At 35.2% G+C, this 20076-nt stretch overlaps 3 protein-coding genes across 4 annotated transcripts; 2 read left to right on the forward strand and 1 right to left on the reverse strand.

Moving 5' to 3' along the window:
* Nucleotides 1-76: 76 nt before the first annotated feature.
* Nucleotides 77-1755, forward strand: LOC147408677 (palmitoyl-monogalactosyldiacylglycerol delta-7 desaturase, chloroplastic-like). Its single transcript, XM_086420647.1, has 5 exons — nucleotides 77-444; nucleotides 560-700; nucleotides 773-913; nucleotides 1156-1262; nucleotides 1354-1755. The coding sequence occupies exons 1-5, from the start codon at nucleotides 130-132 to the stop codon at nucleotides 1616-1618; spliced, it is 969 nt and encodes a 322-aa protein (XP_086276773.1). The 5' UTR covers nucleotides 77-129; the 3' UTR covers nucleotides 1619-1755.
* A 1335-nt stretch (nucleotides 1756-3090) lies between these two features.
* LOC147408678 (beta-adaptin-like protein B) lies at nucleotides 3091-11358 on the reverse strand. Of its 2 annotated transcripts, none has more exons than XM_086420628.1 (15): nucleotides 11100-11358; nucleotides 9363-9560; nucleotides 9148-9261; nucleotides 8666-8916; nucleotides 7876-8011; nucleotides 7541-7720; nucleotides 7173-7265; nucleotides 6784-6995; nucleotides 6634-6697; nucleotides 6354-6533; nucleotides 5011-5103; nucleotides 4493-4899; nucleotides 4192-4384; nucleotides 3900-4103; nucleotides 3091-3704 (listed from the first exon to the last, which is right to left on the reverse strand). In XM_086420628.1, exons 1-15 carry the CDS (start codon nucleotides 11184-11186, stop codon nucleotides 3405-3407), a joined length of 2712 nt encoding a protein of 903 aa, XP_086276754.1. In that variant the 5' UTR covers nucleotides 11187-11358; the 3' UTR covers nucleotides 3091-3404. The 2 variants fall into 2 exon arrangements, with proteins under 2 accessions (XP_086276754.1, XP_086276762.1); XM_086420636.1 differs by having other exon boundaries at nucleotides 4192-4381; nucleotides 11100-11356.
* A 3556-nt stretch (nucleotides 11359-14914) lies between these two features.
* Nucleotides 14915-18388, forward strand: LOC147408679 (putative serine/threonine-protein kinase PBL22). Its single transcript, XM_086460149.1, has 7 exons — nucleotides 14915-14958; nucleotides 15193-15425; nucleotides 15517-15720; nucleotides 16579-16647; nucleotides 17414-17476; nucleotides 17554-17876; nucleotides 17972-18388. The coding sequence occupies exons 1-7, from the start codon at nucleotides 14915-14917 to the stop codon at nucleotides 18386-18388; spliced, it is 1353 nt and encodes a 450-aa protein (XP_086316275.1).
* Nucleotides 18389-20076: the final 1688 nt, after the last annotated feature.

A 20076-nucleotide genomic window follows, 5' to 3' on the forward strand; every position in this document is an offset into this window, starting at 1 on the left:
GTAACAGACTGAGAACGGTTACACAAGCCTCGTCGTCTTCTCTGCTACTTCGTCTATAAATACTCTCAGTTCCTTTGAAGAAAGAGCATCAAGAAGAAGAAAGAAAAGGAGAGAAGGAGAGGAGAAGTGATGGAGGCGAAGCAGAGCAAAATAATGTTCTCTGATGTGGAGGTGAAGAACAAGAGGAAGGCTCTTGAGAGGAGTAAAAAATGGAATTCTGCTGATGCGGCTTACGTAGTGGGGATGGTAGCGGTGCACGTTTTGTGCTTGTTTGCACCTTTCACCTTCAACTGGGGTGCGTTCATGGCGGCTGTGACTCTGTATGTGATGACAGGACTCCTAGGAATCACTCTGTGCTTCCATAGGTACCTCACCCATAAGAGCTTTAAGCTTCCCAAAGTGCTCGAGTACTTCTTCGCCTACTGTGGAGTCCAAGCAGTCCAGGTACGTACGCATGCATGCGTGGCTATTAGTGTTTTAAGGCTAATATATGAGTAAATTTTGGTGTGTTAATAGCAGCTCTCATGCTTGATTTTATGTTTATATATGGGTGTGACAGGGACGACCAATGGACTGGGTGAGCACACAGAGAAACCATCACAAATTTGCGGATTCCGATAAGGATCCACACAGCCCAACTGAAGGTTTTTGGCACAGTCACATTAACTGGATCTTTGACTCCAATTATGTCAAACAAAAGGTCTCTCTCTCTCTTCTCTCTCTCTCTCTCTCTCTATAGATGATTATGCTGATTTGGTTAAAACATGTGCAGCGTGGAGAAGTCAGCAACGTTAGGGATTTAGAGGAGCAAGCCTACTACAGGTTTCTTCAAGATACCTACATTGCTCACCCAATTATACTTGGGGCTCTATTATATGCTTATGGAGGATTTCCTTACCTTGTGTGGGGCATGGTAACTATGATTCAACCAATCTTATTTTATAATGATGTAGAAACCACTTTTTTTTTTTTTTTTTGGGCTTGGTGGTCTTACCCTTCAAATCAATCTAGACCATTAAATTGTTGGACCACTTTTCTATCAATATATATGGCTCAGAAGATTATGGGGTGTGGTTCCTTTTGGATAGTCCAAACACATGGCATGTTGAGATAAAGAAAGGAACTACGTGTATCACTAATATGTTGCTAATGCAGGGTGTGAGGATCGCTTGGGTGTACCACATAACTTTCCTTGTGAACTCAGCTTGTCATGTTTGGGGTTACCAGTCATGGAACACCGGAGATCTATCCAAAAATAATTGGTAATATTATGTGAAATTTTTACATAAACTATGTACCGACCTGACATAATCCTCTTCATTTTAACGGGACTTAAGTTTTGTATTTGCTCAGGTTGGTTGCGTTGGTTTCGTTTGGAGATGGATGGCACAACAACCACCACGCCTTTGAGTTCTCAGCTCGACATGGGCTCGAATGGTGGGAATTCGACATGGCTTACTATGTCGTGAAGTTGATTGAATTTCTTGGGCTAGCATCCGATGTGAAGGTTCCATCCAAGCTTCAGTTGCAAAAGATGCCTCTTAGTAATGGAACAGGTGGGGTTCATAAGGAAAATATGTTTCACAGCAATGGAATGAAGACCGAAGTTGCCAAGTGATGGAACAGATATGTAGCTTATAATAAAGAAGTGCCAACTTGTAGTTTCTGAATATAAGCGCTGTAATAAGAACTCTACTTTCTCAGTGTTTCTGTTAAGAGGCTAAGCACTTTAATAAACTTATGTTTGGGCTTTTATATTACCACCGTTCCAATATACTAAAACCATGCACCGCAAGAGGGAAAAAAAAATCTAAATCTTGAAGTTCAAGCTTGAAAACCCAATCGATATTAGGTATTTTAAATCATGAATAATTTTAACATGGTATTTGCAAATACAAGTTACATTATCCAAACAAAAATATTAGTAACTTCAAAATCAGAACTATGGAGAGAAACAACAAAATCAAGGATTTCGAAATAATTAAGAGTATAGAGCATTACTTGAGAGGAGACACGAGGATTAGATTCACAGCGAAGAAATACCAGAAGATCGAAATTGTAGTTGGGTAGATAAATTAAAGAACTTCTATAGCTACATTTGAGGACTATATAAACCATCGAAATTTTTTTGTAAGGTGACAATGAGACCAACCTTATATGGAATTGAATGTTGAGTAATAACAAAATTATGTTCATAAAATGAATGTAACATAAAGAATGTCAAGATGAATACATAGTAAGCTTTTTAAAAAAAGTGGGTCCAACTAGTTGCACATCACCTTGTACTGGTTGCATTCCATCACTTAAAAAATTTACTTGTACTCCCTATTCTGATTGCACCTCAATTACAAAAAATTGCACTTTTCTTCTACTTGAAAATCATAGAGGAACCAAGGCACCAAAACTTCACAAATTCTAGATTTAATTTTCAAAGTTTCATGATCTACAAGGATGGTAAAAATCAGCAGGAGCTCTTGATAATGATAGGTTTGCTGTAAAATTTGCAAGAACACCTACTGATGATGGGTCTTGATTTTTAATATCACTGTAACTTTCTTTCGTGGGATATAAAAAGTAGGAATAGGGAAGTAGCCTGAAAAAAAAAAAAAAAAGCAAATTTTATATTAGTGCAGTGGGCACTAGGTGATGTGCAACTAGTTGGTCCCTAAAAAATGAGTTCTTTGAAAATAGCTCCAGTTAAAGATAATAATAAATAAATAAAGGCATCAAAAAGACATGGATAGAGCGGAATTTTTTTATTATTACCCAATTGATCATGATAAAATTTAATAGCAAACATTGCACTTCCATGTCAACCTTTAAGTTTGGAACAAGGTGTAGACAACGAAGAATCAATTATAATCACCAACTTCAATGGGACCAATAATCAGTGTGGTTGGGTCATGTTAGCATGCTACATTGGTAGAGTTTAAGTAGTTTGTCACCCATCTTTCCTGCTAACACGGCCAATCTTCAGAACTAGTACGGCAAAACACACGATCTACCATTGGTACTAAATTAAAATTGAACGGAGAAATAAGATTTGTTAAACGGACCCCAAACGTTGATGATGTAATACTGGCACCAATCAAAAAAGACGTAATACCAACAATAATAGAGCATTAACAGTAACACAAAGGAAAAAAGTGACAATGTTTTCGTCGTAGAGTTGAAAGCAACTCAAAAATACCTAAAACAATAAGAGACTCTGGCACATCACAAACAATTCAATTAAGCTATTGTTAGAAGGGAAGGCCCAGCAACAAAACTCTTATCAACTCCAGCCACTTGAATCACCACAACATCACAAAAAAGGGGGAAAAAGGAGAGAATGAAAATAATCAAAATCTGAGCAACCCATCACATATTTTACAGAAACTTGCATAAGAACCAGAAAAGACATATCAACTCTTAAGAAGATTCTCCATGGCTTCAAAGAAGAGTGGCGCCATTTCAGGGCTCGGTGTCTTAATAGCACACTTGACACCAGGGATACCAACAACCATCGTAAGTTCAATTAAGAATGGAATCCCCTGAGGAATCTTAGCTGAGAGATACAACACCTCCTGGTTTGCGTGCCTCCTTTTGGCAATGAAGAACATATTGGATGCCGCCAAGCGGTCTAGGGTGGCTTCCACACTGTTCACCACAATGCTTGGCAGGTCCTTTGTGACCTCATTTGAATCCGGGAGGGACTTCCATGTCTGCAAAGAGGAAACAATCCAAAGGGAGATCAAACAATGAAATACAATTTGGGAGGATTTGAACCACCAGTACCCTAAGAATAACTAAAACCACAAAGGTAGGAAAGGAAATAATGAACCCCTCATAACTGAATAATAGATCCATCATCAAATTTCCATGAAGCAGAAGTGGATCTAGAGTTAAGAGTTACTAACCTCAAGAAAGTTTGCACGCTCCATTCTGCCATCCTCAGAGAAGAACACCAGCAAAGAAACCTTATCATTGAAGTACCACACTGGCTGTTGATTATTTTTCAGAGCAACCTGCAACAGCGTGGTTGGAGGACCAGGGGAGATATTCTGGAACACCACCATGGGCAGAAGGGTTCTTGCTGATGTGCCGGGTTGCATTTGTGGGACCTAACAAACAGAAAACATCACAATTCAAGATAAGCTTGGCACACAGATGAAGTTAGAAAAGACCATGATCCAAGGCCAAGTAAACAACCTGTAGAGGACCAGCAGCTGCGAGACCAAACGTATTTTTGTTGAACTGAATCAAGAACCCGTCAAGAGGAACCTGTGAGTTGTTCTCAAACAGCATACTGTAAAATATTTGCCCATCACGACGTGTAAGCTGGGCACTAATCTGCAGGCCTTGACCAGTTGATGCTGGTAGTAAAACAGGTAAAGGAGGACTGCTAAAACATGGAAAGAAGCGTATCAGGTGAAAAGGGAATGTGTGGATTGTCCTCGAAACATTTTCATGCTCTAATTACTGGTAAAGTTGGAAAATTCATGTTCCTCACCCAGTAGGTGCTGTTGGCTCATCAACTGGAACAAGTGCATTATCCAAGCCAATCAGATCGCCAAGTAAGTCTGGCACAGGAGCGGCGGGTGTGGGGGTTGCTGGGGCAGGTGCTGGCTGCCTTGTTGTGGCATATGGAGCATTACTTGAACTAGTTGGTGCAGAAAAACTACTGTCTGCATGAGCAGGAGATTCAGAATACCCCGAATCACCTGCGTCAGCATACTCATCATCTTCTGATCTCTGGATTGCAGTCTTCACACGGCTTACAAATGCTTCCGGAGGCTTATGATACACAGAAGACAGGGTAGCAATGTTCGCTAAAAGCTCATCAAGAAGTGATGAATCGAGTTGGTTTGAATCATCACTTATCACAGGTTTCTCAGCTAATACAACGTCTTTAGCTGCCTGAACATAGGAAATTCATCATTCATGAGTAAACAAAGGGAAATCTTACAAGTTTCTAACTACTTTATTAAAAGTATAGAGCCCTATAAGTGTCTAAATTATTAATTGCACCTCAGGATCAGTTGAAAGAAGTCGCCAATATATGTAGGCACGATCACGCAGATCTGGATTGTCCGTTTCCAGGGTGGCATTATTCAGGACAACCTGTGAGCAAGCAGTCGAAGCGAACACTCCAATGGTGTTAGACACTATAATTATTCAACAGCAAAGATAGAAAGAATCAAGAAGAAGAACCGAGATTTGCATGTAAAATTTTTAACACCAGACTTCTAAAACAAACGATAAAACATTCTTCCCTATACTGAGCAAGACTAACATCATAATCTACAGTTAGTTTTATCATGCTACACATGTTCTTTACTGTGATGGTGGCTTTGTAAGTATCACTTCCTAAGTTCCTACTGATATTTTGCTTCCTCACCATAACTGAAGTACAGACTATTTTTTTGTCAGTAAAATGACGAAACATGAGCTATTTATTCTCACTTCACACAACTGAGATATAAATATCTTCAAAATAATCATAAATAAAGGAATTATCTATAACAAAAACATGAAGGAAAAAAAAAGTGAAAAAGTATTCCTGACTAATAATTATCTTCAACACTTTCGGTATCAATTTTGAAGCAGTGAAAGTTCTGTATATATTTTGATCTGTACTAACCTCAAGAAACTAGAGCTTATAATTTATCTTTAATCGTGGTTTCATTAGACGTATATAATCTTGATGGATCATCGTCCTAAACGGCAATTATGCGACTTTCTCATTACTTGTAAGATGTACTAGTCTCATTAATATAATATATTAATATATAATAAAAGTAAGTATGCCCTATACCAATACATAATAATAAATTAAAAACAATAAAATATATATATATATATAGGAAACTAAGGTAACTTTTCTTTCTGATGGCTAAATTTCATAGATAGTTTTGCATCATATACCCGATAATACCAAGTGCACAGCAACAGCAATGAAGAAAAGAGGGTGGGTTGAGCCTGATCTTTGTCTGCAAATAATTGCAGTCATTTTTTGGCTGCAAATTTTAGCAAATATGTTGCTCCAAAATGTTGTGCCCATGCAAATGATTTATGAGAATCTTTGTTGATTCATGCAAATCATTTGCATTGCAGATGATTTACAGCATGGAAAGCATGGTCACAACATCATCAGGGAAATTGGTGCAATTGAAAAAAAAACATACACATAAATAACTCTGAAATAGTGTGGAAAGCAATTCTAGGAGCCAGAACGGAGAAAAGGGGGAAAAATGCACAAAAGCTTGACACGGCACTCCTAAGTTTATCATGAATAGTGGAGGTAGAAAACTAGAAAAGAATGACAAGTACATCACAAGATTAGAATAGGGCATCTCTTAGAAACAAAGAACCTGAATCATTTGTTGTGGGCCTTCAGTTGGCTTCTTAAGGAACAGTTTGACAGTTGCAGTAAGCAATTGCAACTGGACTAGTGCAGGCTCTTCCGGGAAACTCTCCAAGAAGCTTTCAAGGAGCTCGTCGGCATTGTCTATTCTTTCCGCATATTCACCAATTATCCAGATCATGGATGCCTGTGAGAATAAAAATAAATTTGGTAGATATTGAATAAAATCGATAAACTACAAATAGGTAGCTCTACCCTTCCCATTCTTTAAGTGAGGAATTGTATACCTTTGCCTCTGGCTCATCCAAGGTGTCTAAGCTCTCACAGAGTGTTGCAATGATGGACTCATAGCTGCAGAGAAAAACACCATTGCAAAATAAGCTTTGAACCATATGGACGAATGGCTCATCTATGTAAAGTGTAAACTAGTAACTCACGTGTTAGGATATCGTCTAAATATGTCTTTGATGACTATAATAGCCTCCTGAACCACATAGTTTACTTTTATCTTTATCAGCTCAAGCAAAACACTTATGCAGCGCTCAGCTGCTCTCTCTAACTTGATGGCACAGCGGCCAATAGCTCTGACAGCCTTTCTAACAAAATCAACATCTACTTCTGTGGCATATTCCTTGAACTCCAATAGGACCTGTAAATAGTATGCTCCGAGAAAGTTTTAGAAGTTCGCACTGAATTTTTTTTATTATATGTAAATGCATTATATGCTAAAGAGTGGTCAAGGTGACCAACACAGAAACTAGAAATAAGGAGCAGGAGCTCAAGCTTGCACTGACATATCAGAAATTGCTTTATATAATTTATGTACCTGGTCTATGTTCCGATCAGATGCAAGCTTAATCATGATCTCTAGCTTCTCCATCTTCACATAAATTGGATCATTGTACTTGCAGAAAAAAACCTAGAAACAGACGTTACAGATACATATTTAAAGATCAAAAGGCACCCTTATTCAAAAATAAATAAATTCAATAATTAAGTCACATTCCTAAGTGATTGAGTTGGTTTGGGCACGTTTTGAACAAAGGCCGACTACAGCCCCAGTTGGAAGGAATATCAAAGGTTCTAAAAGAGTGAGAAGAAGACCCAAAAAACAAGAATTGAATGAACAGGAATCATTCAACCTGCCCCCAAATCATTGGGGATAAGGGTTTGATGATTCAAACTCAAAATCACCTTGATTTCGTGGGCAAGGATTGTAGGTCGCCTCTGTACGATGAGGTTGATGTTTCGTAATGCAACATATTGTATCTCAGGTTCTGCAGAAAGCAGTGTTACTAGAGGAGGAGCCATTTTCTTGCAAAGATTCCTGACAACATCTGTACTAGTGATGAGTTCCATTTGTTGAAGGATCATCTGCAACAGCCAGTTCATGAAATGATATTATGCACCAATGAATTCAGAAACAAAGCAGAATAATTGAAGATTTGAGTCAACAAATGGACAACAATTGAAAGTATTAACTAATAGAGTTAGTACTTTGAATTAATCAAAGAGAACAAATATGTCACCTTAACAGCCGAAAGTACAACTGCACAATTTGCATGTTGCAGTCGTGGAGTAACTCGCTCCACTATGTTTTCAGCCTCGCGAGCATCAGATGCCTTGTACTTGGAAAGAGCATCCAATATGAAAACTTGACCCCACCTGCACAACATGAAATCCAAATCAGAATCAAAGTCAAGGTTGTTGTGGAAAAAACATGAAAAGAAAAACAGATGAAAAGAAAAGAAGATATACTATAAAACAGGAATCAATTATTTTTTTAAAGAAAATTTGTGGTTTGGGGTTGGGGGGGGGGAGGGAATTTGGATAGTTACACATTAGAGGTGCTGAATTCAAACCCAGGCCCAAACATCAAATCATTGCCCTTTTGAAGATGCAAGATAGCTAAGTTGGTCACATTGATACCACATCCTGGGTTAAAAGCCCACCTTCGCCTACTAGCAACTAACCACAGACCCTCTTGCCTTTAAAAGGAAAAAATAAGAAATGTTTCGGGAGCATGGGACACATAAAACATAAGTGACTAGGTATACTGACCAAGCCCATTTGAAAAGGGTGTATATTAAGAACCAATTCCCTCATTACATATACACAACTTAAGAGTCAAGACTACACACACAAAGTTATCCACTCGAAAAAATATGTACCATGTCAGATCACGTGACATATGGATTTTTATGTGCTGATAGAGTATGTAGTCCTACTTTGCATGATGCACATGCATGTCTCCATGAAGAAAGAAGCTTGCAGATCAAATGTTAAAATAAGGTACACATTTTCAAAAATTAAACTTACTCTGTGCACTCATTCAGAGCAGTAAGGAGCTTTGAAAGTGTGGCACTAGTGATCTCAAAGATTGGCCGAGTGCTATTCTCTTGGATCTCCGCAAGAGCTGCCACAGCATTTGCTACAACCATTGGATTATTGTCAGAAATCAAATCCTTAAGAGTCTCCAAGAATCCCCTATCTTCCACTAGTTCAGCATTTATATCATAAAGTTTGGCGACACAAATGGAAGCCGTCTTCCGAACATAGGGATCATCGTCCTGTCAGATAGTCAAGAGTCACAAATTAACAGACCAGAATTTATTTTATTTATTTTATGAGAACATGGCACTAGCTCAACAATGAAATGGGTGTCATAGGCCACCGAATTTGTAAATTTTCTCAATAGGACAAAAAAGTTAATGTTTGCTTAAAATAGTATAACAAGCAACATGAGGTTCCAACAGTCATCCGAATGAGCAAGGGGATGCTATTCTTAAAGAAAGATCAACCTTGAGACATCTTTGAAGAGGATCACAAAGATATTCTGTGATTTTATCAACACGAATGCATCCCATTGTTCGTACAGCTAAAGCACGAATTAAGGGGTTTGGATCTTGTGAATCCTGCAAATATTATCAGAAACATAAAAGTCAGCGGGGATACATAGAAGTATTTAAACAACAATATTAACTACGAAAGAAGATAGTTTTGTAGCAACTCTTACCTTCACAAATGTATTTACAGCAAGAATCGCTAGGTCTGGTTGGCTTTTAGCATAGTTTATAAGATATAAATAGACAAGCTTCTTCAGCTCCAAATTCTCTGTTTGCATGCAGTTCACAACATCTGTGAACAATGATGAGACATCCTTCCCAACAGTCATTGCAGCTATCACCTTCTTTACAGCATCTTTTTTCTTATCCTATAAGGCATAATGAAAATAGTAAGCTTCGTAAAAATAAATTATGCAGTATGAACAAATCCAGTATATCAAGTTGCAGAGACCAAAAAAGGTGACCAAGTAATCTAATGCTGAAAGGCCGAAGAACAAATGAATTCAGAATACCATTCAAAACCAAACACACACAATACAAAATCAAAAGCACAGGAACAACCACTTCTACAACGAAAAGCTTCTCTTATAAATGTTGAACTAGCAAGTAAAATAAATGCAATCCGAGACAAGGTTTCTCCCTTCTAAACAGGATAAATTTTCTCTAGAAAATTCATTTGTAAATCTCAATAGAGAAATATAGACCTTCCTTTGGACATTTCAGTTGTTAAAAACAGAAGCCATTGTATATTGGTATTAAATATGAATATGTGCAGTAATTTATCATATAATATGTATCTCTTTCATCGGTGTTTTTAGGGAATTTTGTTCTAATAAGTTCCATAAAAAAGTATCATAATTTACTGAATGATACAAATTTATATTTATCAATATGCATCGTTGGTACATTTCGACTTATGACATCACCAGTACACATTAGATATCATATGTAGTGTGAATCTTTGAAGTTTATAGTGATATTTTCTAGTGCCCACTATTTTTTCTTAAAGAATATGAATCTGTCCAAATATATTCTAGAATTTTTTTCTATTTTATTTTATGGTTTCCACCTCTACGGTTGTCTTCATGATAAACTTTTATTTTATCATGATGTGTCCCCAAAAGATTTTGCAACAAGGCTTTGATGATTTGACGAAAATCATATTATGTATCCAAATCTATTAATTATTTATATGCACCTCTTTTTTTCCACATTGCAGAGTAAACAGAATACCAGATTGGCGTGCAAATTTTTTTCCTAAATCCCAAATCAATCCTGCAATATATGTAATAACCTTCAACACAATTGACTTAAGTTACAGAAAAACCAGTGCAAATCAAATGCCCTATTGGTAGGAAATACATCCAGCGGTTTATAAGTTACCTAATTATATAACTTTACTTATTGATTAAAAAAAACCTAGACTATTCAAAAATTCACCTCCAGATTTACACAAACCTAAATTCACAAAACTGATTCGCTTCTTAAATTTGTTCAAAATTGAGAATTTCTTAACATTTTAAGAAAATGAAATCAATATTATCCGATTTCAATTGTAACTTCTAATATCTGCAAATTTATAACTAAAACAAAACCACATCCAGCACTATCTTTCGTAAGCAATCAGGAGAGATTCAGTCAGATCTATCAACGTGTTCCATAGATTTCTCACTTATTCCAGAAAAAAGAGAGGTTAGAATCATAGAACATCGTTTCGTGGTTTCAATTCCAGCTTACTCATCCAAGAAAAGAAAAAGCAGAAGAATCAGATGTGGAGTAATTTTCTTTGATTGTCTGAACAAGACCATAAGATCCATGAAAATAAACCCTAATCCAGGTAGATCGGAGACAAAATCTCGCATACGAGATGGATTTCGATTACGAAAAAAGCATACAGAAGGGATTACCTTGTACTGGGAATTAAGCTCGTCTTTGAGTTCAGGGATCTCTCCCTTCTTGGTGGTGGAGAAGTACTTCGAATCGTGCCCACTCATCCCTTCTTCTTCTTCTTCGCTCTTTCCGTCCTTCGTCGATCGATAGAGCGAGCAGTCAGCGAAGGAAAAAAATGGCCAAATGAACCAAAGCGGTTTGCTTAGATAGCAGAAGGGTCGTGTTTACTAACCGAACCGGTGAAGTTTTCGGCTTATATGGACCAGATTTAACATAACCATCTATTTGTCCAAAGTGGCCACTGGCCCCTATTTTGCCCAATTGAAGAGTGAGTGAAGGGTTAAATTTTTGTTGATTCTCAGTGGAGTTGGCTCATCGTGTAAAATGACATTATTTCGTGGAAAATGAAATGTATTTTTTGAAGAAAAAAATTGATAAATAATTTATCCTTTTGAAGAACTGCAAGATTAAATATATTAAAAGAATCGTGATAACTTGACTTACCCACATGGCATACTCAATCGACAACATTGACTTGATATGTTCAGGAACTGTAGATTTGCACTCCTCGAGATACAAAACTATGTTTCCCCATAAAAAAAAAATGCAGTTATATATCCTAAGGAGTGCAAATCTATCGTTCCGAAATAAGTCATGTCATGGGTGTCATTTGAGTATGTCACATGGGTAAGTTAGATTATCACGACTCGTATTAAAATGATGAGTGTATCATTCGCAATTACAATTTGGAGAATGTTATTACAATAATCTTTATAAATCTTGGGCAAGGTAGGAGACAAAGTAAGATTTCATACATGAATGAGTACGTAAATATTCTAAATAAAATTAGGGAACATTTAACAAGATAACTCTATATTTGGATGCAATAAGTAACTAGAATTCTCGGATGGATATTCTAAGAAAGGGGGAATGGAAGAGAAAATGTGATAAAGTAGAATGGAAATTCTTGAAAATAGAAAGAAGAGAAAATGCAATAAAATTAATAATTGTCCTTAAGATTCGTTGACCCAACTCATTTAATTATGTATAATATATATTTAAAATATGATATATTTACACATTAAAACATTGAAAATATGTCTGGTTCAATAGCATGACCATAGTGTTTGTTGTACTATTAATATGACTCATTTTACCTTAGAAAAACATAAAAAATATGTTTGTCGTATTGTTTACAATAGGCCCAACTGTATGTAGGTCAGGCTTTGACATAATAGCCCTAAGAGTGGAAAATACATTTGAACTAAGATATCTATTTATATTTTAATAAAACACAACGGTGGATCTTACTCCTATAACAGTTGTGAGGTATAAATGTTTTACTCCAACTACAATAGAGTGGGGTACACACTACCCCATTTTTTTCGTCTTTTCTTTTTACCTCTTTAAACTTTATTGTATTTTCTCTCCCCCTCTCTTTTTTCAATAATATCTCTCAATTTACTATTTTTCCTATTTCACACATTTTCACTCCAAAGAGGATGACCATGGTGTAGACACAAGCAAAATTTAATCTATACAATAAAACACAACAATGACTTCCAATCTCTTTATATCCCCACAAAATTGTAATTACTATAATTTTGCGGGGTATTAATATTGAAACAAAGAAGTGAAATTCACACAATCCCACTTCATTGTTTTTTGTTTGTTTTTTTTTTTTCAACTTTTTAAATAATATGCATTTAACTTTACTATCTTTCATCTTTTACCCATTTATCTCTAGAGGATCCCTTTGTTGTAGGCACGGGCAAACTCTAGCAATAATATAAAATGAAATCTATTTTTTATCTTTTAAAAATCTATATAATAAAATATAACGGATCCTCTCGCAAAGGATGATTGGGATTTAATATTTCTACAATTCTTTACTTTATTTTTATTTTCTCTTTCCCTTTTTTTTTCAAGAATACCCCTCCAACTTATTCCCGTTTTCTCTTCTATCATCCATTTTTAAGAATATTCCTCTAACTTTATGGTCTTTCTCTTCTCACCATTTTTCAGTAGTACCTTTTAATTTTATTACCTTTCCTCTCTCTACCCCTTGGCTCCAAAGAGGATGCTTTGTTGGTAGGCATGAGTAAAGTTTATTATTTTAAAAAGTAATAAGGTATTACAATGCCAAGAACCCACGATTTTAAAAGAGTATACATCGAGCACATGCATAGCACATGTTAGATTTGACCTTACATCTTATTACATTGGATCGTTGTCAAATCTAGACATTTGGATCCAAATCTCATGGATTGACTGAATTCAGGCATGTTAGAATTGATAAATAATATAAAATAAATCATATAGCTTAATAAGTTACATAATATATTTTCTCACTTTTGATTGACTCATAAATGATTTGACAAAGTATTGCTTCTGAAATCCCTAATCAAGTTCATAGCTCATTTAGATTTAATTGAGTGAAATTTTGAGTTTGATCCAATCATCACCAACCTGAATTGGACCCCTTCTAAAACTTGGGTCAAGTTTCCTTCACAAAGGATGTTTATCAACCGGATTTGAAGCTTATAAAAACTGATTTAATAAAACATATATACCCGAGTGATAAGTGGGGTGGGGGGTGCAAAGAGAAGAAGAAGAAGAAAGAAAGAAAGAGAGTAGGATTGGTGCGTGGTGGTGAAGAAGAAAAAGAAGGATCTTTGAGAAAGGGTGGGGCGCCATGAGTGCTAGTCTATCTATATATATATATATATATATATAATATATATATATATATATATATATATATATATATATATGTTGTCTCAATTGGATTTGATTTGAACCAATTGTTATCGAATCCTTTTGAATCCAAATAATGAGAAATGTTATGAATCTGATCAGCCTTCACACTGATCATGAACCCTTGCTTGCCCAGCAAAAAAAGAAAGTATTTAATCGAGATTATGGATCCGCTCTGAATCATATCGGATTAGTTTTAGATCGATCTTGATCCAATCAGAACCCAATGGGTTGATAGTCCTAGTTCCTTAGGTGATGTATGAGTGATTTCATCAGTTTACCATGTATAGAATCATATCATACTCATAATGGATGGGCCCTTAAATGGGTTGACTTGTAATCAGAAAAGCCCAAATCCAAACCTGACCTATTTTATAATTAGTTTGGGTCGGATCAGGCAAAGCCTTATAAGTGACCAACGTCCAAGACCAGGTCACATATAACCGGACTGATTGCATTGGGCCAAGTTAATTGTCAGCGTGGCCCAAGCCGAAATCCTAACATCAGTAATTAAGGAAGGATAATTAGTTACTCAAATACTGGACTAATTGAGTCAACAAAGAGAGAGACAACAACAAAAGACAATTTATGACATGGGTTAGGCCCTCTATAACAAAAAATCTAATAATAAGCTGCGACACTAATCTTTATCTGATCGATCTCTTTCACACAAATAATTTATACATAACTCGTGTATAGATTTCTTTTCGAGGTGCTAATAATTAATTAAGCACGAATAATCTACATGTAAGGGTTACATCAACAAAGGAGTCCACGTTAATAAAAGACTAATGAAGATTGTTTATATTACTTGTATTATAATTTGAAGAAGTCTAGAATCATGTAATATATAATTCCCTTCAATTATTAACTTATGTGCCGTCCCAAGAGAAGACCAAGTCATGTTTGTAGAAAGATCAATTAAGTTGAAAGAGTCTGACTCTTTAATACTTGAATTGCCGGCAAAGGATCAGTCTTTTGTACTTCAACACTAAATTCTAATCTCTCTCTCTCTCGCGCTCTCACACACACACACACACACACACTTCAATGAAGTATTTTCATGCAAAGGAGCATGAGAACATATGAAAGGCCTATAGAGAATGGAAAAGAGATGAGGTGAGTGAGAGTATAAAGTGTTCTTCATGAATTTTTGTTGTGATGGATATCTTGAATCTGATTGGTGATTGATTACTAGGGAAGTATAGTATACTTATAATACCCGACACGGAAAAATTCAGTTACTGGGCTCAGAAGGTCTGAGAGAACTTATGGGAAAGTCCGGGCTATAACTTTTTTTTCCTAGAATCGATGAATCACGTTTTTTTATGTTTTTTGTTGTTGTGGTTTCAGGTTCACAATTTCTGTTACTAAGAACGACGAAGTAATTACAAATATGTACCCTATGGCATTTTCACCTGCATTGGCACCTCCATCACAACATCCTCCAAAGATGGAATTTTTGCAGAAACATCTTTGGAGTGGTTTCACAATAGGCATTGCAACAGTAATGGTTTGTGTCATGGCATATTTTTGTGTCAAGCGACGATGTTTCGATGTTCTAAAGCAACGATGGATACAAAAAGGTATATTGGACCATTTAAGTACTTATTAACTAATTTTTAAATATAATTATAAGCAATTCTAATTAACTAATTCTTGTGGAAATAAAACTAGGTGATTTGGATATTAAGAGAGTGAAGTTGAGACGTTTCCAGTTGGAAGAACTAGAGAAAGCTACCAATAATTTCAGTCAAGTTTGCTTGCTTGGGTCAGGGGCATTTGGGAACGTATACAAAGGGACGTTCGATGTAGAAGGAACAGTTGCGATCAAGAAGGCCCACGCTGATTCTTATCAAAGTGTCCAAGAATTCAGAAATGGTAACCATGCATTTACATGTAGATTGCATATCCCCTACTCAGGGGAGTTTGATAATTACCCAATTCCAAGTTTTCGATCTGTGCCACATGTACGTTTAGCTCAAATTGTAGAACCTCATTCCTGATTTGATTATGGATTATCAAAATCAAATTATAGAAATTTATTTCTGGAATCCACAAAGTCATTTAGCCATTCTTCGTAATAATTAATTTTACTATAAGTTTTATAATTAAAAGTCTTATAACACCTCTCAAAAAAAAAAATTGGGATAAGGCTTTGACCATGTCTTACCCCTAATAATTTGGTTTATTATAATTATAATTATAATTATTGTGAAGTATAAAAATGTAATACTAACATTTATAAATGACAATCTCATGAAGATATTAGTACTGATGAGTTTTTTTTTTCCCCATTTCGAGGACACAGAAGTAGACTTGATCTCGAGAGTAAAGCATAGGAACCTTGTGGGCTTGGTGGGCTACTGTGAAGAAGCTGGTAAGTGGATAACATCTTATATTGATGCCTATCAATCTGGTCCATCCATCGATGAAAATCTTAATCTGCATGGCCCAAAACTTGTTTGGTAACAATGATTAAGATCATTTGACTGAAAATGATTTTCTGACACTCCCATCACAGAACCGTAGATCATTTGCCTCGGGATATGCAGAATCACAAATCTTCTTCTTGTGTATCTCAAGGTAAATGACATACGATTTGGGGGGGGGGTGGTTTTCAAATTATCATGATTCTGTAAGAAATTGACTAGTATCACTTTCTTTTTCAATTTTTTTTAGGAACAGTTAAATGCAGATTCCTGTCCTAATTACAAGGTTAATTTGTGATGCAAACAGGGGCAAAATCGACAAAAATATTGGTTTACGAGTATGTACCCAATGGTTCACTACTTGAATATATTGTGGGTGAGATTCTCTTTAACCCTACTTTTACATCATCATCAGATCCTTATAAAAAATAAAGTTGGAGTCACCTTAATGAATTTGATTCCTCCATTCAAATTTCTTAAAATTATGTTTTTAAAAAAAATTAATTCTAACATTTTAGAATGTGTTCATGCTACCTCAGTCGACAATCTTCTTTATATTTATGTCACATTTTTAGAATAGTTGTGACAAATGTCTCGAATCTAATTGGTAATTGATTGCCACCATAGATTTACTATGCATGTATACGCAAATTTAGTTGGTAATTCCATGGTTTCATTGGTCTAGAGGTCCAAAAGAGAGAGAGAGGCACCAATCTGAAACTATAATTTCTCTTTCATAGTTAGAGCCCATCTAAATAAAAAGTAATTTTTAAAATGTAGAAAGTAACTTCCTTCTGCTTTTTAAAAAGTTATGTTTTTTATTCTTGAAAGTAATTTTCTAAAATGAATCTAAATAAGTTTTTTAACTTTCAAAAATAATAAAAGTTACTTTATTATGTGTATCCAAATGGGCTCTTAGCGAATCAGTATCCTTTCATTCTTGAATCTAGGCACTGAAAACCACATAATTTTTTTTGTCGTATTTTGTACGTGTTCCTTTTATTTTTGTTGCATTTTTAATTCTATCTGGATTCGATATGTTGATATAAGAACCTTTAACTTACACGTTCCTTTGTAACTCTCTTGAAGTTATTATCCTTAATTTCATAAAATTTACCAAATATTCATATAAAATGTTATAGGGAGGGAGGGAAAGACCTTAAGTTGGAGGCAAAGAGTAAACATAGCCATTGGAGCTGCTAAAGGTTGGTTCCTCAACTATGATCACTATAAAGTACTATAATATTCAAGTTTATAATCAATATTACTTGCTGATTTACAGGCATAGCTCATCTCCATGAAGACGTGAAACCAAGCATAATCCACAGAGATATCAAACCAAGCAACATTTTAGTCGGGGACGGGTATGAGGCTAAGGTATCAGATTTTGGGTTGGTGAAGTCTGGACCCGTAGGAGACCAGTCTCATGTTAGTAGCCAGATCAAAGGGACTCCTGGCTACCTAGACCCTGCTTATTGTACTAGTTTTCACTTAACTCCATTTAGCGACGTATATAGCTTCGGAGTTATACTTCTTCAACTTGTTGCTGCTCGTCCTGCAGTTGATACAAGTCGAAATCATTCGCGGTATCATATAATTGAGTGGGTAAGAGATCTTTACTTGTTTATTTCTCCTCATTTGTTTGGTAAATAATTTTTCTTTAATACTTCGCATTTTTATATACATATATTAAAATTCAGGCAAGACCAAGCTTAGAGAGAGGTAATGTTGAAGATATATTAGATGTCAATCTACTCACTGAACCATGCAACATGGAAATGATGCTGAAGATGGGACAATTGGGTTTACGATGCGTTGTGAAGATTCCCAAACAGCGCCCGACGATGACTCAAGTGTGGCAAGAACTAGAGGAAGCTCTCTATTCCACAGATAGTTTCGTCCACAAGCGACCATCGAGGGGGTCTCAAAGCTTTGTGAGCATAGATGGCGTCAAACTACAGAGGTTTCATGTAGAGATGGATAGCCTCTCTTTCCAAAGTACAAGCTTGAGGTGCTTTGAGAACAACAGTGTCAGCATCGACGTCGATAAAAACAATTTGAGAGGAATAAGTGAAGAAACAAGTGCAGAAAATGATACTAGTTTAACGCGTAATTAATCATATTTTATTTATTATAAAAATTAAACAATCTCTTGTGCTTATGGTTTTACAGGGCAAGATTTACTTGCAAGGGCTTTTTCTTTTGCTACTTGTTATATATAGGCTTAAAAGGAGATTGGGCTTCTCTAAGTTTGGATTTGTCATTCTTACTGTGTTGAATACTGTTTGTTGTTTGTTACTTAACTATGTATAAATTTCATGGCTAGTGAATCCACAAGAACGAAACCACTTGGCATTGTTTAAATGTTTATGTCAGTATTGTCCTACTCTAACAAATACCTTTCTTTTTGGCCTCTACCTAGTGTCTTTACTATTATAAACAATAGGGAAAATTATTTAATAAGACCTTGGTGGAGAGATTTTTTTCTAAATAGTCTTTTAAGTTTTGAGCGATTTCTTAATAATCTATTTAGTACGCTTTTAGTAAGCTTTTCTTTGCTTAACAGTCTCTGTGGACCTCATCTCACCAGTATATGATCTTCGAAATACCCAAATTACCATTTTATCATTTTTTTCACCTAGTTAGGTTCTTCAATCATGATTACAATTATTTTCGATGATTTTTATATATATATATATATCATGAATGACGAATGGATAATGATATTCTCTGAATTTTGAAAATTAGATGTATTTTATTTTTATTTCAATGATTTATAAAACTAAGAAAAAAAATTGAAGAACGAAGTTGATGTTCATATTTTTTTATATTTATGATTAAACTGTAATTTTTTATTTGTAATTATGATTTATGCATTTGGAGTGTTTTAATGAGATTTACCTAATATCAAAATTGAAAAAATAAAAAATATGGTTCACATTTACCGTGTTGAATTCACCATTTTTATTTTCTAATTCACTATTTTTTGTTTTTATTATTGTCAAGTTTGACTACAATTAAATGACAAACTCAACACTACAATGTGAATCATATTTTTCATTTTTTTTTCTTCTGTTTTTTTCAACTTCAATACTTAGTAAATCTATTGGAAATAATCAAATACATAAATCACAGTTGAAAAAAAAAAAAGAAGATTACTAATATTTGAAAAAAAATAAGTTCTTTAGTCATTTTCTATTAATAAGAAGCTCAAGATTAGAGAGCATTTCACCAATTAGAAAATATAAAAGTATCTCAAATATTCATTAAAATAAGAGAGTTACTCCAAAATTTTGAAGCAGATTTCAAAGTTTTTGACTTTTTTCTCCCTGTACAAGTTGGAAAAGGTCAGAGTCATAATACAAACAAATGATTCAAAAGCCCACATTCAATGGGTCCTACCAAGTATTGTGAAAGGATGATCACAACCATCCAATCCTTGACATATTTGTGCTTTAAAAAAGTGTTAAAAAAAAAAAAAAAAAAGATGGCCAAGTGGTTTTGTTTTGGCCAATAAAGGGTGTATTCCACTCTTTTACGTATGAATCGTGAACCACATACTTTACCAATAATATCTGTAAACCATTCACATCAGTCTACACAAAAAGACTAATCAAAGTTACCGAAATGCCCTCATTCTCTTGTGTACGGTTATTTACGCCTATAAACCCTTTCTTTACTAAAATACTACAAAAAATTATTTGAGGGACCCTTACAGAAGGGTTTCTTTCTAAATGGTCCCTTGTTACTGTCAAGTTCACAATTTTTTATGTTGAACTCGCCACTATTTACTGTCGAGTTCACC

The sequence above is a fragment of the Akebia trifoliata genome, chromosome 2 (genome assembly GCF_017979445.1).
Source record: "Akebia trifoliata isolate Shusen 1 chromosome 2, ASM1797944v1, whole genome shotgun sequence".
NCBI lineage: Eukaryota > Viridiplantae > Streptophyta > Magnoliopsida > Ranunculales > Lardizabalaceae > Akebia > Akebia trifoliata.

What these genes read in the sequence shown, in the direction of transcription:
- LOC147408677 (XM_086420647.1), top strand. Translation starts at nt 130, where the DNA reads ATGGAGGCGAAGCAGAGCAAAATAATGTTCTCTGATGTGGAGGTGAAG. An exon ending in CTTACCTTGTGTGGGGCATG is followed by an intron (nt 914 to 1,155) that starts GTAACTATGATT and finishes TTGCTAATGCAG; the next exon opens with GGTGTGAGGATCGCTTGGGT. An exon ending in GATCTATCCAAAAATAATTG is followed by an intron (nt 1,263 to 1,353) that starts GTAATATTATGT and finishes GTATTTGCTCAG; the next exon opens with GTTGGTTGCGTTGGTTTCGT.
- LOC147408678 (XM_086420628.1), bottom strand. Translation starts at nt 11,186, where the DNA reads ATGAGTGGGCACGATTCGAAGTACTTCTCCACCACCAAGAAGGGAGAG. An exon ending in CAGCTGCTGGTCCTCTACAG is followed by an intron (nt 4,104 to 4,191) that starts GTTGTTTACTTG and finishes TCTGTTTGTTAG; the next exon opens with GTCCCACAAATGCAACCCGG. An exon ending in AGCGTGCAAACTTTCTTGAG is followed by an intron (nt 3,705 to 3,899) that starts GTTAGTAACTCT and finishes TCCTCTTTGCAG; the next exon opens with ACATGGAAGTCCCTCCCGGA.
- LOC147408679 (XM_086460149.1), top strand. Translation starts at nt 14,915, where the DNA reads ATGAGAACATATGAAAGGCCTATAGAGAATGGAAAAGAGATGAG. An exon ending in TGTCCAAGAATTCAGAAATG is followed by an intron (nt 15,721 to 16,578) that starts GTAACCATGCAT and finishes TGATGCAAACAG; the next exon opens with GGGCAAAATCGACAAAAATA. An exon ending in GGTATCATATAATTGAGTGG is followed by an intron (nt 17,877 to 17,971) that starts GTAAGAGATCTT and finishes ATTAAAATTCAG; the next exon opens with GCAAGACCAAGCTTAGAGAG.